The sequence below is a fragment of the Myotis lucifugus genome, unplaced genomic scaffold, assembly GCF_000147115.1.
Source record: "Myotis lucifugus unplaced genomic scaffold, Myoluc2.0 scaffold_239, whole genome shotgun sequence".
Lineage (NCBI taxonomy): Eukaryota > Metazoa > Chordata > Mammalia > Chiroptera > Vespertilionidae > Myotis > Myotis lucifugus.
The window spans coordinates 113,653-138,995 of record NW_005871287.1 but is presented as its reverse complement, the minus strand read 5'-3'; the positions used below and the strand labels follow the sequence as shown (position 1 = coordinate 138,995).

Sequence of the window (25,343 nt, the reverse complement as noted above, 5' to 3'; positions counted from 1 at the left end):
TTCCCCCCGGCCCCCCCCCCGGAGTGAGGCCCGCCCTAGGGACAGGCGTGTCACCAGGTGGTCGCATGCACGGGCCTGCTGGACAGGGCGACCTGAGGCTGAGGCCAGCGTGACGTCAGAGAGATGGCGGACCAGAGAGAGCGCGGGGCCCTGGGTGCCCCAAAGCGGCGGAGCAGCCCCCTCGGTGGGAGTGGAGAAAGCGGAGGGCTTGGCCGACCAGCGGGGCCTCGGGAGAGCCGAGCCGGCGGCGTTTTGCTCACTTTGCCCTCCCCCGCGGCCAAACGCCCAACCCTCCTCCTCCTGGGCAGGACCTGCGTCCAGCTCATCCAGCTCGTGGGCGCCGCGCCCGGCCGGCCGGCTCACCTGCTGGCAGCGGACTCTGCGCTCGAGACCCCGGCGGGGCGGCTGCAGGCCCGCGGACGGACGCCGGAGGAGGACGCAGGAGCCCGCGGCCCGGGGCGGAGCTGGCAGGGCCGGCCTCAGCTTGGCGGGAGTTGCACAACAATGTGAATGTATTAGCACTACCGAGCTGCACACTGATTGGTTGAGATGATAAATTTTATTTTAAGCCACAACTTAAAAAACATTCTTCTACCATATGATCCAGCAATCACACTTTTTGGTATTGACCCAAAGGAGTTGAAGCTCATGTCCGAGCAAAAACATGGATGTTTATAGCGGTTTTATTCCTAATTGCCCAAACTTGGAAGCAACCATTGAGCGAATGGATACTGTGATACCGCCAGACAACGGAATAGCATTCAGTACTAAAATTTTGAACTGAGCTATCGGCCCTGGCCAGGTGGTTCAGTTGGTTAGAGCATCAGTTTTGGGTTTGATCCCGCCAGGGCACATGAATGCATAAATAAGTGGAATAGATGTTTCTCTCTCTCTCAAGCCAATAAAATAAAATGAGCTGTCAAGCCACCAATACATGGAGGACCCTTAAAATGCATGTCATCCTTAAGTGAAGGGAGCCAGCTGAAAAGGCCACACACTGTGATTCCACCTACAGGACATTCTGGAAAATGCAACTCTGGAGACAGTGGCGGCCAGGAGGAGGGATGAACGGGAGCACAGAGGGTTTTTGTTTAGGGCAGTGAAACCACTGGGTGTGCTATGACTGACACACGTCATGCATGTGTCCAAACCCACAGGACTCTCCCTGTGGAATTGGGGTGACTGTGTTGGAGCGGGCTCACTGATTGTAACAAGTGTACCCTGGGGGCTGGGGAGTTGGTAGCCGGGCAGCTGTGGGTGGTGGGTCAGGGGGTATATGAGAACTTTCTGTACCTTTTGCTCAATATTGCTATGAACCTAAAACTGCTCTAAACAGTGAAAGATATTAAATAAAATGCACAGAACTCAAATGTGGGGGGAACTGAGATGCACATGGGCAGCTGGAGCTGTTGGGGCAGGAGGGTGTGTGGGAAATGCCACTCCCGTCACCAGCATTTCAGAGGAAAGACCCGGGACGGACACAGGGCCTCGCTCACGCATCGCCAGCAAGTCAAAGGGGGACAGGAGAATAAAAGGCAAAATGACGAAGAATCATTTGCTGTCAGGAAAGTATTTTCCTCAAGATGCATATTTTTCAAGTTTTGTGGTGTAGCCCTTGACACCTGAAATCTATCACTTTCATTTGAACTGTGTTAATGCCAAGTTGAGACCAGATGGGAAGCCAAGTAGCTCAAAAAGCCGTCATTGCTATGCAGGTCCTAGGCCCACGCAGAACACCACCCACGCCTCCGTCCCGGCGCCGTGAAATGAGAAATGGACCACACTGCTTGATGTAGCCATTAAAACGAAATTAATCTGCCATTTCTGCAGCCCCAAATTGATGAGCACACAAGAACTCATTTATAATTGCTTATTTCTACTTCACAACATTCCTTCCGGAGTTTCTGTTCTCTAAAAAAGTCCATTAACATTGCATTATTTTTTTATAACCTTTAAAATTAATGTTGATTGGAAATATGTTCTCATATCAGCTTAAGTAAATCTGACCGTCCCCACACCCGGGCTGGGCTCCCCCCACTGAGTGGCTGGACCAGGCAGACCTGCCTCCCCTGCAGCAGAACCAAAGCCACCTCTGGGGGCTGGAGCGGAGGAGAAAGAGACGCATTTGTTTTACAATCAATAAAAAAGGAAACAAGGTTAAAATGAAGTTTATTATTTTTTTGATTTTTTTTAAATAAAACTGTTTGTGAAACAGCTATTTTATCCCCACGGCAGAGTGACCCCTGAAAGATGCACTAACCCCTTCTTAAGGCCTTAACAAGAATTTTTTTGTACTTTTTCTCTTTTTTTTAAAACTCAGATATTTAAAAATTATACACTTTACAAAACAAAACAATACAACATAAAGAATCACGTAGCGTGGGGCTGCTCAACTGACAGGCCCCCTTTTCTTTTATAAAAACAAAAGCAAAAAGAATAAAGGGCTAAAGGGGTGTCCTGGTCAGCTTACCCCCCACCGCTCAGACAGCCCGCGCCTCGGAGACTCCGGTCCTGTCGAGGTGGCACCCGCTGGGAATGGCCCCGCTGCACTCAGCGAGGCACTCGGGGTTCCCACCGGCCACATGACGCAGCACACAGCTGTGACCTCGGGCATCTACCAATTTCACCCCCAAAAAGATAAAAATTTTAAAAATAATAAATAAATAGTGTTTCTGGAAATGAAAAAAATTTATTTTTGTGTTTAAACATCATTCTCCCACTCTTGAAAACATGGACCGCCCCACTCCCCTCCCCCAACCTCCCCACTTTGAGACAAATTAATGACAAAGGGTGGTTTGGGTGTTCGCCGGCTTCCAATTCTGGGTCTAGAGATCTGAGTTGGCGGGAGACAGGCTGACCGGCAGAGCCACACCCCGTCCTCTATGAGATGAGAGTTTGCTGAGTTCAATTTCACATTTAAATTTCGTTGTTATTGGAACCAATTTGGAATTCTTTAGCTAGATAATTTTAAAATAGAATCAAAAGGGACAGCGCACCTTTCATTTAAACAAAGTCTTTCCAGACTAAAAATAGATTTATATATATATATTTTATCCCTCCCTTTTAATTCCCCCCACCCTTTCCCATTACCCCACCCCTCCCCCCTCCCCCCGCATTGTCACTATGGAGATTGTGTCCATGGAAACAGCCATTCTGACTTCTTGGGTCTTTCTTTCCTGTGGTGTCACGGTTGAGTGTGATGTAAGGACTTGGGAGGAGGTGCTGAGGCGGGTGGGCACAGCGGGGCGGGCGGGGTGTGGCTGCACAGTAGGACCATTTCCATCCATCACGAGTGTCTCCTCCTCATCTCCACAGTCTCACCTGGAAGACAGAGCAGACAGTGGGTGTGGGAACCTCCACGGGGCCCAGCAGCCACAGGCCCGGAGAAGGAGCTGCTGGCCTGGGAGACATCCAGGACCAGGGGTGGAGCCACCAGTGGCTCTGGGCCGGGACACCCCTGAAGGCAGCAATGACCCTCGGCTGTGGAGACTAGACTGAGGGCCCCTCACGGAGTGCCCGCCTGCCCAGGGCACGGAAGACACAGACCAGGAGAGAACTCCCGACCTCCAGGTGGGGGCTGCCCTCCAGGTGACCCTTGCTCGGGAGTCCTCCACCTGGGGCCTGCGGCGGGCTCAGCACATGGTGGCAGGCGTGGTCCTCACAGAGGTGGCTGAGCCCCAGCCAGCCTGCGGAAGAGCTGGCTTGCGGCCCCTGACTCACAGCGGCCGGCCAGTCAGCTCTGCATTAGAGAGCCCTGCCCCTGGGGGCCCGCCCAGCTCCCCACATCCTGCTGCTGGCCGTTCCTCTTCCAGCCCCAGCTCCAGGCTCAGGAAGGCCCCGATGACCCTCGAGGGGTATGTAGGGTTGCTCCCCCCCTTGACCCCGCCCCCCGCTCTGTGTGCAAAGGTCCTAGAGACACAGTCCAGAGAGACTGGCCCAGAAGCCAGCGTGGCGCAGCCTCGCAGCACAGCACTCTAGGGGAGCAGGCTCATCTCTCCGCCTCCCACAAGCAAAACCCAGGCGTCACAGCCCTTAGTTTCCACAAAACTTACTAATATGCCAAACGTACAGCTGGCTGTGTGCACCAGCTAACATGTTCTATTTAAAGCACACACATCCCTGCTCTTGCCAGAGAGATTCTCAGCAGAGCACAGGTAACAGGAAGGCACTGCCGAAAGCAGGACACTGTCCCCATGTAAACCCTGGACTCCAGCCCTGAGGACACAGGCAGTGGTGGAGCCACCGGCCGCTCTCAGGGTGTCTATGGTGACCGTGTGACTTCCCCAGAGGTCGCGCCAGCCAGAAAGACTCCTCCGGCCACACTCGGGCTTTCCGGAGGCTGGGGCTGCCGCCGAGGGGAGAGGAACCAAAGGTCCTTCATAAATGCGATGACAAGGGTGCTACTGGGGACCTCCAACAATGACCAGAGGGGCAAGTCTTGCAGAGGATGCAGGATCGGGGGTGTGAAGAGAACAGATGCCATGCACACCCTGCGATGCTCTGCTCGCGGCGGGGCACGGGGCAGGGTCTGCCCCCCAGTGCTCGGCGGGCAGGCTTGCTTCCACCCAATCTTGCCCTCACTCCAGCCTCCCAACAGGGCTGTTCCCCAGGCTTCAAGGTGAGACTGGACCAAGTACATGGTACCCCGAATAGAACGGGACCCTAACTTCTCACTTCTAAAACACTAATCGGATAGGGAGCACAGGAAGAAAATTCTTGAAGCACCTACTATGTGCCAGGCACCTACTATCTGCCAGTGGCTTTACAGATGCTATTTCAAGGAAACACAGAGGCCTGACCCTGCAACTTGGTGAGGCTGAGAGGTCACACACGTGGCCAAAGCCACACAGGGGCTGCGGGTGTAACTGCTGTGGGAACGGTGCTGCCTAACTGCACGGACCTACAGAGCCGGGAGCAGACGCCCGGCAGCTGCAGCCCGCACGGAGGGGCTGCCATGTTCTCTCTAAAAAGGCATCTTGGGGGAAAAAACAATAAAGACAACAACAACAAAAAAGGCACCTCGATGTCTGGCAAAGACTTCTCCTTGGGCCAAACCTTCGCCTACCCCTCGGCCCCGCCCTCAGCCTCAGCTCTGTGGCCTGCAAGGGACCCAGGGCCAAGGCTGTCCTGTGCCCTGCACCCAGCCTGGCCGGGCACTCTCCTCTCAAACAGACCTGCAGGCCCAGCCGTGCAGGGGAGGGGATCTCATTCTGAATCTGTACCAACAGGGGGTACAGTCAGGTGAGTGAACACCTTCTCTGGGGGGCACGCCTCCTTTAACCACGACTCCCTCACATGCCCGCTCCAGGCAAACACACCGGTCCCCTCCTCACGGCCAGGACTAGTGGAGATGAGGGATGCTGATGGCTGCAGAGAGGGAGGAGGTGGAGACAGAGAAGGGAGGCCCAGTGGGAGCCGGTCAATGAGGTCGGAGGCAGAGCCCTCCTGGTCCAGGAACTAACAGGAAGCGCAGCCTCGGAGGAGCTGGTGGAGGGGGGGTGGGATTCTAAGTGTGACGAAGCCTCTGCAGTGAGAAGGGCAGAACGGGAGGGCTTTGGCTAAAGGACAAGTGGCTCCTGCGGGCGGGGTCTGTGCAGGAAGCTCGGTGTGGGGTGGGGATGGACAGTCAGGCTCTCCTCTGGAAATGTAATCCCAGGACTTCGCTGGGCCAGCCCAGGCAAGCGGACTCTAGGTCGGGATCCTCGCTCACACACGGGCTGTGTGTGACATGCCAACCAGAGGCTGCGTGTGCAGGGGGCACCCCCTCGCACCCAGGACAAAGCAGTGGCGATGGAGTTCCTGCTTCCCAACCACCGGATGGGGCCTGGCTGGGGGGCGGAGGGGGGCCTCCTTGTTTACCACCTGACAAGATGGAAGACAGGGACAGGGGCCTTGCTGCCAGAGTCCTGCCCACCAGCCGCCTGGAGTGCACCACACATTAAGAAATGGGCAGGAGGTGGCCCACTGGACGGCTGCCCAAGGATGCTTCCTCTCTGGCATTGCTGGCCTGGCAAGGGACAAGTGGCAGGTCACACACATGCTGTGGGGAGTGGTGGGGGACTAGGACTTGCACCCCCAGACCCGGGATTTTGATGGACGGAGTAGTGCAGGCAGAGCCCCAACTGCAGCCTTGGCCCCGCCCATGCCGAGGCCTCGCCCCACGCAGGCTGTGCTGGGCACGTTTTATTTTTATTTATTTATTTTTTTAAAATATATTTTATTGATTTCTTTTTAGAGAGGAAGGGAGAGGGATAGAGAGTTAGAAACATCGATGAGAGAGAAACATCGATCAGCTGCCTCCTACACTCCCCCAACTGGGGATGTGCCTGCAACCAAGGTACATGCCCTTGACCGGAATCGAACCTGGGACCCTTCGGTCCGCAAGCCGACGCTCTAGCCACTGAGCCAAACCGGTTAGAGCACGTTTTATTTCTTAACGGAATCCTCCAAAGGTGGTTCTCTTTATGGAAGAAACTGAAGCAGCAGGCAGCGGACCCACATGCACACCCACTGACCCTCTGCCGGGCCGGATACGCCAGCGCGGACCCCAGATGAATGCGCCTCAGGGTGGGGGCTGAGCCTCTGCCCTGCTCACTGGGGCTCCTGCACAATCCGCACAGGGTGACAGCGGGCGCCCCGGGCCTGAAGGAGGGTGACTGCTGAACTCGGACACCAGGACAGGGTCCTGCCTCGTGCGGACAGTAGATGAAGATAAACATCTTAGGTGGACAGGACAGGACGCAGTACGCAGTATGTCCATCCTTTCCCTCCGAGAGGCCATTTAACCTCCACAGACTGGAAAGGGCTGCGCTGAGGGGCCGCTGGTTTCTTTTGTGCAGACAGGCACAGTGGCGCCAACCTCAGGGATGAACCAGGCTCCTGCCCTGACCACCCCCCCACTCCGGTGGGGCGGGCTGTCAGCTGGCAGGGCCAGGAGTAGATGGAGTGGAAAGACACGGTGAACAAAACAACTCCCAAGAAGAGGCCAGCACCCCGACTTCCCCTTTTTCTTACACACAAAGTGGGATCCCACGGCTAAGACAATTGGCCCAAACGGCAAATGCAGCCGGTCTCCCAGGGCACCCCCAGGAATGGCCACCGTGGTCCCGAGCGAAGGCAGCACTGCCTGCCTGGCTGGAGGGGAGCACGGGATGGTGGCAGAGCCGCCCAGGCACAGCGACCCCATCAAGCGCAGGGACACGAAGGGCCGACAGAAACTCCTGGAAGAGCCGAGGGCTGCCCAGTGGGAAAGGATGGCGGCCAGTGGCCGCTACTGATGACGACCATGGGTCCACTCGCTCGACAGCTTCCTGTCCTGTCCGCTCCCCCACCCCCCGGGGCATGAGTCCGCCACATTCCGCAGTGAAGTCCACTTCCCCAGGTCACTGTTAGGTGGTCCAGACAAAGGCAGAGCCGCTGTAAGCAGCGAAGGGACCACCCCAAGGGGCCAGCCCAGCACCCCTGCTCGGGTCTCAGACCCCGGAGTAAAGACAGGGCCCCCCCTATTGGGAGAGGAGTCCCACTAGGAACGTCTCTGACAACGGGCCTCACCCCCATCCTGCCTGGCAAGTGCCCCAGTTATGTTCTGGTTTCCTTTCTTCTCTTTCCAGTCTGTTCCTCCTGCCCCGGGGACCTGCCGCTTCCAGGGCCGCGAGCCCGGTGATCCGCTCGCAGACTCGGCCGCCAGCCCTGACCACAGCCCGCAGACACGCTCACAGAGCACAACCCAACCTCCTGAGATTTCCAGGGTAAAACTACATCAATGCTGAGGTCTACTATATCTTTGAGGGGATTTTCCTTCCCTTTGTAAAAATCAATCCTTCATAGTACCAGGAAAAAGACTTCAAATAACAAAACTTGGGGAATTTTTTGTTTTCCAAAGGAAAACCCACCGTAAGCTTCACAGATAATGACGTCTGGCTAGAAGCCTTGCTGAGCCAGGAGCGAGGGCCTCGCCCCACCCGAGGCTGACCTGCGAGGCTGCTGCCTCTGCCCCCGGGAGCACACGCCAGGCCTGATTTCAACAGTCACTCCAACGCCTCAGCAGCACACGGCAAACCCTTTCTCCACCTGGTGCTGGCAGTTCCGATCACCGATCACCGTGCTGCAGCCTGGCCGAGGAGCAGGGCAGAGGCCGCCACCCACCGGGAGTGGCAGGGGCGGCGCCCGACTCACCTGTGCTTGCTGTACTTTCCATTCCCACGACACATGCCCCCCTCACCCCCGCTCCGACTGCTCTGTGCTGAGGCTGCCTTTCGCTGTCTTGTTCTGCAAGGCGGGGAGAGGGCATGGGAGGGGAGGCTGGCGCGGGCCAAGCCGAGGACACAGGCAGGAGGGACAGGGAGGAGCGTGGGGTCAGGGTGGCAGAGGGAGGAAAGGAACAGCACATGGAAAGGAAAGAAAAAGCAGAGTCAGTATTGAGTGACGAACAGGAGCACTCAGACAGGGTGTTCTGAGGCAAAGCGTGCCCATTAAAAAAAGGAAGTTTAAAAAACAAAAACATGTAGATTAAGTAAAACTAGACTACTGTAGATCCTACGGTCCATCTCTGGAAATAATTCAAAAGAGAAGCCTCAGTGGGCACCTTCAGGAGCGTTCTGAGGGCGGACCTGTCAAGGGTAACCTCTTTCTAGTACTTTCTGGCCCTCTTTGGACACTGAAGGCCGGTGACCACCAGGGGTCAGTGTGAGCTCGGCCAGAGGACAGCGGCAGGCGCTGCAGAAGCTGCCAGGTGGTGTCTCCCCCTTCAAGCTGCCCTGGCTCCTCCTGTCCTCGCCTCCTCTACACACACACACACACACACACACACACACGTGTGCGCGTCCTCTCAGACACAGACCAGTATCCTGTCTTCCATCCTGTCCTAGAAGAGGGGACCCGGAGATACCTCTTTTTTAAAAAAAACCAAAACTTTATTATTATTATTTTTAAACCCCACCGAGGATACTTTTTCCATTGAATTTTAGACAGTGGAAGGGAGAGGGAGAGAGAGAGAAACACCAATGTGAGAGAGACACATCGACTGGTTGCCTCCCGCATGCCCCACCAGGGCCAGGAGCCTGCAACCGAGGTATGTGCCCTTGACTGGAATCGAACCCGGGACCCTTCAGTCTGCAGGCTGACGCTCTGTCCAGTGAGCCACACCAGCCAGGGCCCAGAGACACCTCTTGAGCCAAAAACATGTAGATTAAGTAAAACTAGACTACTGTAGATCCTACGGTCCATCTCTGGAAATAATTCAAAAGAGAAGCGGGAAACAGGGAGCAGCAGCAACTGCCAACTGCGGACCCCGGTTGCTTCTGCTGAAGTAAAACCTGGGAGACGCTGAGTGTCCCCCAATCCCGGAGTCAGCTGTTTCCCTGGCTGGGAAAACACCTTTGCTTATGTGTCAAGGCCTACAACAACCTCACCTCACGCGACCTGTGAACTGGGCTCCATTAAACTAACATGGGAATCAGTAGTTTCATTGAGTTTGATTTTCTAATTTCTTGTAACAAACAAGATTCTCTCCAACACACTTCTCCACATGGCGCCGACCCCACACCGCAGGTCCGCCAGGGCCAGGCGCAGGCAGGCTGCGTCCTGCCACGTCTGCAGGCATTTCAGGAGGAGCCCCCACCACCCTGGCAGGAGCGGGCACTGGGGGCTGGGACTCACCTTGTGCTTGGGGCACCTCACCGAGAAGTTCTCCTCATGTAGCAAACAATCTGCAAGACAGAGGGGACAGTCAACTGGGGCTGGCGAGTGGCACGGGTGACTGACAGGCCAGACTGACAGGGCCGGACGTGGCGATAAGAGGTCCCCACGCTATGATTTCCAATAGGAAAACGTTAGAGACACCCCAAGTAAATATGGTACCTCAACATGAAGTATCGCTTAAAAATTAACATGTCAAAATAGTTAACGGTATATGAGAAATACTCATGGTGTAAAATCGCTGGAAAAACCAGGATATATAAATGTGTGAGTACAATCCTAATTTTATCAAAATATTTATATACATTACAAAAGGACAAAGGAAATCCACCGAATTATAACAGTGCTACTGCTTTGGTTAGTAAAATTATACTTGATTTATTTTTTTCTGTATTTCCATCATGTCATATTGTTTTAATAATCAGAAACAATCTCTAATAAATGTTTTTAACCCTCCCGATTCTAGGCTAAGCCCACCCGAAGGCCCCAGCCAAGGCTCCGGGAGGAAACACTGCGTCTACAGCACCGTTTCCCCTGCCGAGCCTCACGTCAGAGACAGGAAGGAGGCCAGGCCTGAGGGCCGCTGCCCCCTCCCCCCACAGCCCACGGAGACAGGGAGAAGCCCCCACACGAGCTGCCTAATCCACGCTAAACGCTTCAGAGGCGAGAAACCCCGTGAGGGCTATTAATCCTCAGAGGAAAATGATTCATTCCAACTTCTAACACGGTGACAGCATCCTCGATGACAGCCTGCAGGTGAGTAGAGCTCTCCGCGCCAGGGCAGTGCGAGGCGTGGGCGAGGAAATCTCATTAATGAGTCCACGCTGCACACCCAGCTCCCAGAGACCGACAGCCAGGTCACTGGTGCAAGATGTGGTGGCAGAATGCTAATAAATATTGATCGCACAGTCTCAGATTGCTCCCAGGCACCGTGGCGGGAGGCAGCCACGGTACTTAGCCTTGTTAAATTTACAATTTAACTCAGGCTTAAACGGAGGTCCAGATTAGCAGCCTGAGTACCCACAGATTGCAAGTAAAAGGTAAAAAAGCAAGGAAACATATAAATGAAAAAATTTGAGGTCCTCTTATTCTACACAAATAAAAAAGGCCCTTTCATAATTTGGCTTAGGCCTGCACCATCCCTACTGCCCTCTGAGTCCTGGGGTATCTATGAGGCAAACCCCGGGGCCAGAACTCAGTAAGTCCGCGCCCCTCCCCCGCAAGCACGGAGCAAGGCAGTAAATGAAGTGCGTTCATTCAGAACCCACAAGTACATGGCGTGACCAGGCTCCCGCTGCGCAACCTGCCAGAGAGAGCGCTTCCGAGCAGCAAGGGGTAGACTGGCACTCAGAGGCTCTCTCCTTACCTGGGCGCTGGCCAAGGAGACATAGCCGAGCCCACGTGGGGCAGCCACCTTAGGCCACAGCGGCTTTCAGAAAGGATGAGGTGCCTCAGTTCCCCTTGCAGCCGTGAACAGCTGGCACGGACCATTAGTAAAATACGGCTACAGTTAGGAAACATGTTCCCTTTAAGTTAAAAAGTAGAAAAGAAATAAAACAATAGAAGTACACACTAAGCAGCCTGGAACCAACACCAGGACCCGTGGAAACAGAAGTCTCCTAAACACGTCTGTCAGACAGTGTCCGCCTCTGGCAAGGCCTCCCAAGCAGGAAGCCAATGGACAGACGCTCTGTCTGTTCTCATACCCGCCGGCCACCAGGAAGTGCAAGATCCTGCTGGAGAGCTGACACCCGGAAGGGCACGGGGACCTGTCCCTGCTCAAGGAAGAGCCAAGGGCAGTAGGAAGGGCAGTAAAGTTCTTCCGAGGTCTCTGAACAGGCGCCTGGCCCTGCGGCTGGCCAGCCGGTCTCCCAATTTGTTTCTTTGAAGCCCCTGGCAAAGGCCTACCCTGACTGGGCGGAGGGCCTCGTCAGCACTTCCAGTGAAGCAAAGTAAGCGGCTTGCTGATCATCACTCCAGCTGGAAAAGACTCACAAGGTTGTCTGGTCAACCAGTTGGCTTCCAGACACGCAAATCTCAACAGCCCAGAAGGGTGAGCTCACTTCTCTCTTTGAGCTCAAATGCAGAGCGGACTGTGTGGCTCCTCCTACAAGCTATGTGGATACCCACACGCACCTGGACAGAACCCAGGCCGAGGATGGGGGGCTCAAGGAGCGAGGTCTAATGAATACGCTCTAATCTGCCAGGCCCCACCCTGTCTCCAGCTCATCTACAACTGACCTCAGAGGCACAGTTAGCACTTTATCTTGGCAGAATCCAGGCTGGGACCGCCAGCCTACACTGCCTCAGTGAGGGGAATAACAGGCAGGAGCAAGGGAGGGGCCAGACACTAGTCATTCTAATGACCCACCCAGGGCTGAACCCCTGCCTGCAAGATCCGAGTCTGCAACAGAGAGCAGTGACAGGCGGCTGCAGAGTGAACTTCTGTGAGGGTCGGAGGGTGAGAGGAGTCCCTCCAGGCAAGATTCTTTGTGCACAGCAGAATTACTCCTGAGCCAGCACAGCGCTTTTCCTTTGGTCTTAATTGTTGTGGCTCACTGCATTACCAGCACTCATGTTCTCATTACTGCATTTCCCACCTGGAGCCAAATCTGGTGCCTGTGACATAACAAACCACACCAAACAGCTAACCATGATGTCACAAATGTGCATGCGCGTGGGAGCTGCAGGAGCCACAGAACTGTTTCTACGGAGATATCCCCAGTAATCAAAGTTTCCCCGAGACACCAGCAGCTCTGAAAGGGCTGGGAGGTGGGCAGCAAGGCAGAGGCGAAAATGGCCAATGTTTCCTCACTCCATGAGACATGGGACTTACTTTCATTATAATTGGCAAGAAGGTCAATCTGTGACTGCCTTTCTGGGATGCAAAGGTCCTTCAGACACAGAAGAGAATTCCTGCAGACCCGGAGGGACAAACACAAGTACCTGCCTCCCAGGGCAGCACAGGCCTCTGGGTCACTGTGACTCGAGTCATCGAAAGACCCAGAAATGCCCAAGACACGGTGACCTTGTGCAGCTGCCGCAGCCTCCGTCACCCAGTCAGCCACGCCTGCACCCTCTCCTGCCAAATCCACACTAGACCCGCCTCTGAGACACAGCTGCTCCCATGGAAGCCACGTTCCCCTCAGAACCCAGGAAGACTCGAGAGGTAACAGGCGCCACGCCGCTCGCTGCACTGCTCGTCTCTCCATTTTCTCTCCCTCCCTGACCTGCAAGCACCGGATGAGGGCCAGCTGGGTGAAGGTGAAGGTCCCAGACACGTCTCATGCTCACAAAGTAACTGGTGAAAACACTCACTGAGGAGACACGGGTTTAGAGGAGAAAGGATCCCCCAGACTGCTGACGCTGATCAGAACTCAAGCCTTCTGCGTTGATCACTGGACGGCACTTCTTGGACAAAAGGTTTTTCTTCCTTCAGTCATCACACGGCCAACACTGCTCTCATCTCAGTGGACCTGGAACCCTTTCATGGTAAACACTCCACAACTAGGAACACAGGGAGCTTCCTTAGCTGCCCAAGAACATTTATAAAAGCCCCCAGCTACCACACTATTTAGTGGCTCAGAGACAACACAAGGACGTCAGCTTTGCCACTTGTATCCAACATTACACTAGAAGTGCTAGGCAGGGCAATTAGGCAAGAAAAGGAAGGCATCTGATTAGAAAGGAAGAAGTAAAACTTGTTGCAGATGATATGTAACTAAAAACTTTAACTAAGTCAATGAGTTGAGCAAAGTTGCAGGATATAAGATCAATGTAACAAAATCAGTTGTATTTCTATATACTCACAATGAAAAATCTGAAATTTAAAAGTCCAATTACAATACCACCAAAAATTTAAAAAATACTTAAGAATAAATTTAACAAAATAATGAAAAACATACTCTGAAAACTACAACACATCGTTAGAAGAAATTAAAAACTGAAATAAATGGAAAGACATCCATGATGATGGGTTGGAAGACAGACTATTGTTAAGATGAAAATACCCCCTAATTTATCTGCAGATTAATGCAAGTCCTATAAAAGTTTCAATGGCTATTTTTTACAGAAATCTACAAGTTGATCTTAAAATTCATATGGAACAGCAAAGGACCCAGAATAGCCAAAACAATCTTAATAAAAGGAACAAAATCAGAGGGCTCACACTTCCCATTTTCAAAATGTATTACGAAGCTACAGTAATCAAGACAGGGTGTACTGGATGAGTCCAGAAATAAGCACATATTTGTATGATCAATTGGCTTTCTTTCTTTCTTTTTAAATATATTTTTATTGATTTCAGAGACAAAGGGAGAGGGAGAGAGAGATAGAAATATCAATGATGAGAGAGAATCATTGATCGGCTTCCTCCTGCATGCCCCACACTGGGGAGATCAAGCCCACAATCCGGGCATGTGCCCCGACTGGGAATGGAACTGTGACTTCCTGGTTCATAGGTCGACACTCAACAACTGAGCCATGCCAGCCGGGCTGGTCAATTGGTTTGCAACCAAGGTCCCACAGAGGAAAGATTAGTCTCTTCTACAAATGATGCTGGGGTAACTGGAATCCATGTGCAAAAAGCTGAACTGGACTCTTGCTTCATACCATGTATACAAATTAACTCAAGCTGGATCAAGGACCCATGTAAGGGCTAAACTTATAAAACTTGCAGGACAAGACACAGGCATACATCTTTGTGATTCTGGATTATGCAATGGTTTCTTAGATATAAGAAAAAGCAACAAGTAACAAAAGAAAAAATAGATAAACTGGACTTCACCAAAGACGCTTAACATCATTAGTCACCAGGGAAATGCAAACCAAAATCACAATGAGCTACCGCTTCAAATTCACTGGGATGGCCATAATAAAAAGACAAACAAGCCCTGGTCGGTGTGGCTCAGTTGGGCATTGTCCCGTACACTAGGAGGTCATCAGTTCAATTCCTGATCAGAGCACATGCCTGAGTTTTGGGCTTGATCCTCAGTAGGGGGCATGCAGGAGGCAGCAGACTGATGTTTCTCTCTCTCTCTCAAAATCAATAAACTATTCTTAAAATAAAAATGTAACAAGTGTTGATGAGGACATGGAGAAACTAGAACCCTCACATACTGCTGGAGGAAAAGTAAAATGGTGCAGCCATTTTGAAAAACAGTCTGGCAGGTCCTCAAAAGGTTAAACATAGAGTTACTATTTATCCAGTAATTCCACTCCTAGGTTTACGCCCCAGAGAACAAAACATTAAGTCTGCACAGAGACCTGTATGTGAATGTTCACAGCAGCATTATCTGTAATAATAAAAAGGTGGAAACAACCTAAATGTGCATCAAATGATGAATGGTAAGTAAATAAAAAGGTATCTCCTTATAATAAAATATTATTTGGCAATAAAAATGAAGTACTGATACATGCTACAACATGGGTGAACCTGAAAAACATTATGCTAAATAAAAGAAGCCAGACACAAAGACCACATATCTGTCTGATCCCACTGATATGAAATGTCCAGAACAGGTGCGTCCATGGAGACAGAAAGCAGATCAGTCATTGCTCAGGGCGGGAGTTGCTGGCTAAAGGATGCAGGGCTGCTTTTTGAGGTGACGAATGTACTAAAATTGACTGTGGTGATGGTTGCATATCTGTGAATATACTAAAAACCACTGAATTGCACACTTAGGTGAATTATGTGTGAATTATACGAATAAAACTGCTTTTTAAAAAAATTATCCCATTTCACTCCTTTTTATTCTCCTCACTGCATTTCCTTTAGAATTTACTAACAGAACAGGGTCAAAAGAGACAAAGAACTACAACAAAGGGAAAGAAGGCAGAGAAAGTGTACGTCCCACCCTTCGGACGCTCTGGATGCCCCATCTTACCTGCGTCAATGGCACACGGGTAATGGTAGCGGAAGGAGCAGCCTTTGTTGTAGCAGCCCAAGGTGGCGCCTGCCTCCTGGCAGTGGGAACATTTCTGAAAGGGAAGGAGTCAGACATGTCAGCACCGCAGACTCAGCCCTCTTCCCCAGCTCCCCCAGACCCCACAGGTCAGACATCAGCACGTGTCCCTGAGGTGACGGGAGTCTGTGGTGGCAGGATGAGCAGGCCAGTTTCTAACTGCCACTCACTGCCCACACCTGGAGGAGATCCAGCAGTGAGGACCTAGGGCGGGCCTCACAAATAAACAGAACCACAGAGTGGCGAGGGTGGGCATGCGGCCGGCCTCTGTGACCCCGCAGTCCACCCAGCCACATGCTCTCCTGAACTGTGTGCAGCTCTTGTGTGTTATTTCTGCTGTGAACGTCTCGGGTAGATGGAGAGGGTAAGATAGTAGAGTTATATATAAACCTTTTAGAATTAAAAGTGGAATTTGGTTTCCAATTCTTATATTTTTAAGATTTTATTTTTATTCTACTTATCCCAAATGCCCAATACAAGTATATTTCCCTTTTCAGAAAATATGGGCTCCTGTGAGCAAATGGTATTTTTACACACAAATCCTATTTTAAAAGCACTAGGAAACCGGCCATGAATTTCTGGCCGAGTGAGACATGATTCTGTAATTGAGATCTCCTCCTTATATGGTCAGGTCTTCTTAAAGTGGGGCACTTCTCCATCATCCCTCTGAAGTGGCTACAGTGAGCTCTCACTCCTGTCGGCACAAGGAATGTGTCCCATCGTCAATAATCATAGCTATAAAGGTCAACCACATCAGCCCCCTGAGGAAGGACGCAGGCTTCTGGTGGCCATGGCACACCCAGGTAAGGCTACCTGGAAGATACGGCACTTGTTCCTGATTCTAGGAAAAATAGAATAAAAGTGACCGTAAGCCAGTGGTTCTCAACCTTCCTAATGACGCAACCCTTTAATACAGTTCCTCATGTTGTGGTGACCCCCAATTTCATTGTTACAAATTGAACATAATTAAAGCGTAGTGATTAATCACAAAAACAATATGTAATTATATATGTGTTTTCCGATGGTCTTAGGCGACCCCTGTGAAAGGGTCGTTCGACGCCCAAAGGGTTCGCGACCCACAGGTTGAGAACCGCTGCCCTAAGCAGTTACACTTGCGGAAAAGAAAGGCTCCCCACACTCCCATACCCTCCCCAGGCAAAATGACTAAAGGGCAGCCCGGCTTCTTCCCAGGCAAAGGCAGGCCTGGAAGGCAGCCTCCAGGGGGCGGTGTGGCTCGCAGCCTGCAGCAGTAAGGTCAACAGGGAGCTGGAGAAAGCTCCCCCAATGCTGACGCTGAAGGTAAAATCACACTATCGCAGCCCGAGTGTTCACCATACACCAGGCGCTATACACGACTGATGTGGACCAACTCATCCAGTTTTCATAACTACCCTGGGACACCCTCAGGCTACAGATGAGGTGCTTGAAGCACCAGAAGGGGAAGTAACCTGCTCCACGTCACAGCTGGTCTGGGCTGACCCCTGGACTCCTCCAGAGACAAAGAGCAGGAATAAGGCTATAAGACAAGTCCTTCCAGAGCCTCACTTCCTCTCGGAAGCAAACATCCTCTGGGTGCACATGGCCTCCCGCCCTTGCTAAGAAATAAAAGATGACTTGGCCTGGAGTAAACCAAGGACAGCTGGCAGCACTTTGGACAGCCCTAGACTTCATCTCCTTTTGTCGGTGCCAGGGGCCCCTTCAGAACAAAAGGGCCCACCGCCAACTGGGGGAGGGAGTGTGGCTGATTTGTCGGTGGCCTGCCCACTGCCAGTCCTGCCCTACCCCTTCGGACCGACGGAGCCCGAAGAGCCGGCTACCCAGAGGACTTGTGCTCCAGGCCCTCACCTTAGTGGTGGCCATTTAGGAATGGGTGTGGCAAGCATTTCTGGTAGGCAAGTCTGCAGGGAAAGGAGCTTCTGGGAAAGTTTTGTCATGAGGGGGCAGCCCTACATACAAAGCTCAACCCATTGAGGGCAGAAGTGACAAGACGGAGGGAACCTGGATTCTTTGACACTATTGAGCACTAAATGAACCAACCCCAGGACCACCCCATCTCCAGACTTGTTAGGGAAAAGGCATTTTAAAAAAATCACCTTTTAATTTAATTTTGCAACTTGCAGTCAAAGTGCTCAGGAAATGTGACCTAAGATGACCATGTGCCAGACACACACACTAGATGTTCCCACACAGACCACCTACTAAAAGCAGCCTGCAGAGCAGATCTTGTCATCACCTGAGGTTACAGACAGGAAAGGGAGGTGATCGAGCTCATATCTGAACAATGTCATTTCCTTCCCACCTCCACACATGCCCCTCTGTCCCCTGCAGGGCGTCCAAAGCTCCCTAACCTGGAATAGCCCACAGACCACAGGTCCCATCTTTTTCATAAAGAAAGGAATCTCATTTACATCAATAAAAAGCGTGTTGCTTATTGCAATTAAAAAGTATAATTAATTTACTACACTGCACCCAGAGAAGAAAGACCCTGCATGGTATATCAGAGCCTAAAGATAGAACCTGAGCGTTTAGTTCAGTCATTCTCAAAGGATGGTCCTTGGACTAGCAGCATCAGCATCACCTGGGAATTTGTTAGAAATACAAATTTTGGGATTATGGGAATATGGCAGAGTAGGTAGCTGTCTCCTCACCTGGACACCAACTGCACTGGCAGAAACTGATTAACTATTTTGAAACTCTAGTCTGTTCAGGGGTTGCAACTTCCAGGGGAAGACTTGGTCAATTTCCATTCTTAGCACAGTAGCAGCTTGCACACAACTTGGGAGCCGGGTGAGCAAAAAGAACCCTGTCCTTCAATATTGGGGAATCTCTTCTCTGGCTGCTGCTTCTGACCACAGAGGTGGAGATAAAGAGGCAGGCCACTATTGTTGTTGCTCCCTCTCCCCAGGGATCTAAAACAGTGACCATTCCCTACCCCCTTCATTTTTTGCTTTCTCCACTTTTGGGAGCCAGACATTAAAGACTATGACCTTCAAGAACAACTACATACACAGAGGAAATTAGAAAGTGACTGCATACCAAGGGAAGGGCTCAGGAAAGACCTGAGAAGATCTTAAGTTTACACCTCAGGCTGATCCTAGGCACAGAGACAACCTGCAACAACAACCACCACAAAAAGCAAACCCTGGTTTCCAGAGTTACCACATTATTAGAGACATTCAAATGTCCAGTGTTCAGCAAACACTCACAGGCATTCAAAAAAACAGGAATGCATGGTTATGGCCTATTCAAAGAAAAAAAATAAATCGACAGAAACTGTCCCTAAAAAAGACCTAATGGCAGATACACTAGACAAAGACTTTAAAAGAACTGTCTTAAAGATGCTCAAAGAAATAACAAAAGATGTGGGGAAAGTAAAAAACAAACAAAAACAGTGTGTGAACTAAGTACATTAATAAAAGAGATAGAAAACCTTACATGAATGACTATAAAAACATCCAAGAAGCTCAAAGACTCCAAATAAGATGAATTAAAAAAGATCCACACTAAGACACATAACCAAACTTGAAAAAGTCAAAAAAGAGAGAATCCTGACAGAAGTGAATTGTCATAAGTGGTCCTTGGTAAGATTTTCTGCAGCTCTTTCATCAGAAACTTTGGAGGCCAGCAAACAGTTCATCAATATATTCAAAGTGCAATCCCCGCCCCCCCCCCCCCCCCAATCAACCAAGAATCCTTTATCTGGCAAAAACTGTCCTTTAAGTGTGAGGGAGAGATTAAGATATTTCCAAATAAACAAGAGCTGAGTGAGTTTGTGATCACTAGACCTACCCAGCAAGCAATGCTCAAGGGAATCCTGCCCGGTGAAATAAAAGGACACTAGAAGTCTATCAACACTGCATGGAGAAATAAAGATCTTAACAAAGGCAAATACATGGGCAATTATAGAAGCAAGTATTATTGTAACAGTAGTCTGTAACTAGTTTTTTGTTTTCTACATGATGTAAGAGACTAATACAGTTAATGCACTTAAAATTATTAGTTTATGTTTTGGGGCATATATGTATAAAAATGCAATTGTGTGACGTCAATGACCAAAGAGATCGGAGCTGTAAAGGAGCAGAGGTTTTGTATTTTATTGAAGTCACATCAATGCATGAAGAAAGTAACCACATAATCATGCTCAATCGATGCAGAAAAAGCAGATGACAAAATCCAACACACTTGATGATAAAAACACACATTCCATGTTCATGGATTAGAAGACTTAATATTATGAAACTACCCAAAGTGATCTGCCATCCCTATCAAAATCCCAAAGACTTTTTTTTGTGTGCAGAAATAGAAAACTTTATCCTAAAATTTGTACTAAATCTCAAGAGACCATGAATAGCCAAAATAATACTGAAAAAGAACAAAAGAAGAGGACTCATACTTCATTTTAAAACTTTCTATAAAACTACAGTAATCAACAGTGTGGCACTGGCAGACAGGGAATAGAGTCCAAAAATAACCCCTCAAAGACAATGTCAAATGATTTCTGACAAGGGTGTCAAGATCATTCAGTGGGGGAAAGGACAGTGTGTTTTCAACAAATGATGCTGGGAAAACTGGATATCCACATGCAAAAGACTGAAGTTGGACCCTTCCCTAAAACCACATACAAAAAATAACTCAAAATGGATTAAATACCTAAATGTAAGACATAAAACAATAAAACTCTTAGAAGAAAACAGGACAAAAGCTTCATGAAAATAGATTTGGCAAAAATTTTGGGGGTTATGACACCAAAGGCCCATGTAGCAAAAGAAAAAAATAGACAAATATGACTTCATGAAAATTAAAAAAAAATTTGTGCATCAAAAGCCAGTATTGCCCTGGCCAGTGGCTCAGTGGTTAGAGCGTTGGCCTGTGCACCCTGGAGGGCCGCATGTTTGATTCTGGGTCAAGGGCACATACCTGGATTGCAGGTTTGATTCCCACCCCAGGTCGGGGAGTGAGGGGGAGGCTACCAATTGATGTGTTGCTCTCCTCTATCATCTATCTATCTATCTATCTATCTATCTCTCCCTCCCCTCCCTCTCCTTTCTACTCTCTCTAAAAATTAATTGGAGCCCAGCTGGTATGGCTCAGTGGTTGAGCATCGACCTATAAACCAGAAGGTCACAGTTCGACTCCTGGTCAGGGCAAATGCCAGGGGTTGTGGGCTAGATCCCCAGTGTGGGGCGTGCAGGAGGCAGCTGATTGGTGATTCTCTCTTATCATTGATGTTTCTATCTTTCTCTCCCTCTCCCTTCCTCTCTCTGAAATCAATAAAAACGTATTTTTGAAAAAAATCAATAGAAAAAATATCCTTACTCCTTGGGTGAGGGTTAAAAAAAAAAGACATTATTAAGAGAGTAAAAAAAGCAACCCACAGAATGGGAGAAAATATCAGCAAATCACATATAGGATAAGGGATTAATATCTAGAATATATAAAGAACTCCTAAAACTCAACAGCAACAAAATAACCCATTTTAAAAATGGGCAAAGGACTTGAATAGGCATTTCTCCTAGGAAGATATACAAATGTGAAGATAAGCATATGAGAAGATGCTCAGCGTTGATCATTAGGGAAATGCAAATCAAAACCACAAGGTACACTTCACACCCATCAGAATAACTACTGTCAAAACAAAAAACAAAACAAGAAAAAACACACAAACCACCAAGTATTGGCAAGGACGTGTAGGTAGAAGTTGGAACCCCTGTGCACTGTTGCTGTACATGAAAACTGGTACAGTTGCTGCAGAAAACAGTATGGTGGTTCCTCCAAGTTAAAAATAGAACTACCATATGATCTAGCAATTCCATGTGCCAGGTGCCAAAGACAGAAGAGGAAAACTTATTATCTCTATAATATCCTGCTTCTATTCTCCCCTTCCATACCCAAAATCAATACCCAGGCTAATACCATTTCTAATTAGATTTTTATTCTTTACTTTTTACCTGAAGAAACTAATTACACTATCATTCTCCCATAATGCAAATAACATAATAGTCACTGCAGAGCTAAATGTCCTTTGTTTTTGACTACACTGTTGCTACAAGTTTAACTATTCATTCCTAGGAGAGGTAAGTCCACACAACACTTCTCCCCACACAAATCAGACACACAGCTGGGCTTCAATCATGGTTTCTAAAGGTATGTTTTTCAAACAAGCAACAACCCAATCTCAACAGTGCATTTTTCACTTAACAAAAGGAATAAAGGTTATTTTTAAGCAACTTGGACAAGAATCCTACTTTTATTAATACTATAATCTTGGGAAATAAATGATAAAATGCATGCTTAGTTTTTGGACAACAGAAAGTGGCCAAACACCCTCCCTGATCCTTACAGCAGCTCTTGTCACTGTCCCAGAGGCAGGCTCACTGAAAGGAGGCGGCAGATTGCAGGAGCTGAATCACCTAAGAGCAATTTAATCCATACCCAGCAGAAGTGCCCCGGGAGAATTGTGCCTCTTCATTCACAGAAAGGCTTTCCTATGAGTTGTGACGGCGACCTGAATAATCGCCCTGTTTAATAAGCATCTCCAAGCAGCCTCAGAGCACCAATGCATTTGGGTCATAGTATTATTAGTGCTAGTGACGATCAGTTCTGTTCGAGCCTTCAAGATCACACATGAGATGGCTTTTATCCAGCTCTGCACACACTTCTGCTCATGCTCACAGTATTATTCATGTTTGTCTCTCTCTCCTAAACTGTGAGCTTCATTCTTGTGTCCCCAGGGCCTGGCACACTGTAGGAACCGTAAATGTGGGCTAATGGAACGAATGCGTGGTCTGACAAATTGGAGAGCTTGGAGAAAACTAACGAGGCTGCTCTTCAATGTGAGTTAAAGAGCTGATGCTGGTAGAGCCTGGAGAATGTGGAGCAAGGTATGTGTTAATTTTCGGCCAACAGCAAGAGCTTTCTCCCCCTCTTAATGAAGCCTTCTATATCTAGGGCAGAAGCCGCTGCTGCTGAGCCTTGGACTGTTAGCTCTGAGGCAGCCACTCGGTCTACATACAAGCAGCTACCCTTTGAGGCCCTGAAAACATCTTTCTTTGAGGCGACTCTGCACCTATTAATTTTCCTCCAGGAGCGCTACAAGCTGTTGGTTAAAGCAATACATACAAAACCCTCTCTTTTGGGTCCTTGCTGCCTTAGCGCTGGAGTTGCTAGACAACCTTATGTTCCCTCACAAAAGCTCATGAGACCAGCTGGGGCATCTGCTGCTGCCTGCCATGCTCAGACTCGGGAGAAGTGTGGGTGCTGGCCTCTGGGACCTTCATCACAGCCCAGAGCGACACCCAGGCTTCAGGGCCACCCTTGGAGGCCAGAGAGTCGCCCAGTTCTTCTCAGGCCCGTTTACTCAATGCCACGAGGCACAGAGCATGGCTGTCAAAGCTGCATTTATGTCCCACAGCTGTTCTAGCAAAGGCACCAATTTCAGAAACGGACTCCGTTAAATGCACACCTCAGTATATTAAGTATGGTGATACCAGTGTAAGCGCCAGCAGCATTCACTGGCTGGCGAGAACTGTGTGTACCTTAAGACAAAAGTTCCAGGTTTGACTGGCTTTTTAGAGTAAAACGTGGATGGTCTAACGTGAATGCTGACCAAACGTCAAGCAGCACAAGGGCTGGTGGAAAAAGAACCCAAGGGTGTCAGCTCTTGTGGGAAAACCAAAAAAAGTCACCCCATCCATTTATCCTCTGTAGAATGGAGATAACCCTTTTACCCTGCCTTCCTTATACAGTTGTTGTCTGAAATCACTGTGAAAGTGTTTTATAAACTAGAATGAGTTACATAATTATTAGGATTTAATTAAGACAAAGTTAGAAGATTATTTTTTGGACCTAATTTTCTCCCTTAGATTACTGCCTGAACATCTGCTGGCACCATCTTTTTATAGGTTAGTTGCTGTGTGTATGTTTCAGTATTATTTCACCTAGGAAGGTGCTGGCTGCATGGTCAGCTCTTGCCAAATCCCCGAACACTGCATCTCTTAGCTACTCTTCAGCCTTTCACTGTTTCCCCTCCTAATTCTATCCTAAACAATACAGATCAATGGGAATTATTTTGAATGTTTTGTGAAGCACTGGTACTTAGTGCTAAATAAATAGGGGAAAAAATTACACACCATCAAGTGCAAATTAAACACTAGCAGGAGATGAAAAGCATGGAAACCTCCCCCAAAAGGCATACTGAGCACAAGCGAAGGAGGAGAGTGCCTGCAGGCTGGTCTGTCACCTGCCATGTGCTCCTAGCCAAGGTTCTTCTCTCAGCCTCCCCGCTCTTGCAATGCAACCTCATTCACTCACCTTAGAATAATCTAGAATAATTTCTACCTGCTGCCACAAGGGGCTGAGGCCCAGCAGGTGGTACTGCTTCTCAGTACACACCTAGGGCCTAACAGCCCATCTCCTCTGCCCTCAGGGATAAGGGACATACATACACAAACTTTCTTCAGTCCGATCATCATCTTTCAGATGTAATCATCTGGAATAAAATTATCCATTTAGACCCCTGTTACACTCCCAGAAAACTCCCAATCAAAAAGTGGCTCTGCTGCTGACCCTGAAAACTATGAACTTCTTTGGGAAAGCTTTTCAAACCACATTATAAAACCTGTGATAAGTGTCTTTGTGGCTAAATGAATGGGGGTTGAAGGGTGGCTGGCCACAAAGGAACAAAACGCATGACAGCATGACCCAGGTAAACACCTCGGTGCGCAGCCTGATCCACGAGGAGAGCCTGTTCCCTGAGTTCCCTTCCTACTAGCTGTCCTCGCAGGTGCGTTTACAGCGGAGTCAGGATGTTCTGAACCAGGCTAGAAGGCTTGGGATTAAAGACCTTTTTTTCTTCATTAACAATGTCCTTCCTTGTCTTTCTGCAATTCATCTGTCTAACAGAAGAGCCAGAATTTAGCCATAACCTTGATCACATGAAGAATATATTCAAAGTAGACATGCCTTTCCACAATGAAGGTGTTCACTTTACCATTCAAAAACAAATAATGAGAATTTTCAGGTCTAAGATGCAGGTGGGGAAGGTGTCTTTCCCTAGCAGATTCTAACACATATATCCCTTCTTTTGCTGTTGCTGTTTAACAAATCCAGACGTTCACACATTAGGCACATGCCCAGCAGATGTGACGGTGACCAAGGTGACAGAGGTACAAAGCCAGCTGGTGCTTCTTTACAGAACTCTAAAGTGCAAGTTGTTCCACTGAATATGGAGAAAGGATCATGACTTCCTAATGAGCTATTTTGGGGGCTCTTATTAATTTGTCAATTTATGAATCTGTCTTCTTCATATATCAATTCTGAATCTACAGCATAAAACTGAAAAGCTTGGAAACTGAAAACACGGGCCAGCAGAACATGAGTTAGAACTGGATCAGTGGTCTCTATGGGCTCAGTGTTCTCCACTCCTCACCCTCCCTCTAGCATGCTGGCTTCTCCAAAGGCTGTGAAGGAGTAGATGATGAAGGCGCCTCTGATTCTCAGTGGTCTTTGCTCTGACATTAAAGTTTTTAAAAATGGCTTCTACTTCAGAAATGTAATAATCTTCCCTTTCTGTTCATTCAGCAACTTTTTCTTGCATGCCTGTGCGAGGCAAAGGGGCTGAACGCAGGGTGGCAAGTCCATCAAGTGTTTGCCCTCAAGGGATTTACAGAAGGGGGGTAAGAAACC

General features: G+C 49.2%; 2 protein-coding genes across 3 annotated transcripts in view; both read right to left on the bottom strand.

The window, feature by feature from the left end:
- Positions 1-463, bottom strand: part of LOC102419632 (cytochrome P450 2D14-like) — a 7,435-nt gene extending 6,972 nt beyond the window's left edge. The window contains exon 1 of the mRNA XM_006098496.3: positions 364-463. The gene's annotated coding sequence lies outside the window, so the exon portion shown is untranslated. The remainder of the gene's footprint in view (positions 1-363) is intronic.
- A 2,632-nt stretch (positions 464-3,095) lies between these two features.
- Positions 3,096-25,343, bottom strand: part of TCF20 (transcription factor 20) — a 42,983-nt gene continuing 20,735 nt past the window's right edge. The window contains exons 2-5 of one of the 2 annotated variants that reach the window (XM_023762228.1): positions 15,582-15,675; positions 9,658-9,707; positions 8,176-8,301; positions 3,096-3,321 (exon numbers count right to left, since the gene is read on the bottom strand). In XM_023762228.1, coding sequence (XP_023617996.1) covers positions 8,218-8,301; positions 9,658-9,707; positions 15,582-15,675 — 228 coding nt within the window. In that variant the 3' untranslated portion in view covers positions 3,096-3,321; positions 8,176-8,217. The remainder of the gene's footprint in view (positions 3,322-8,175; positions 8,302-9,657; positions 9,708-15,581; positions 15,676-25,343) is intronic. The other variant, XM_023762230.1, reaches the window with a different exon arrangement.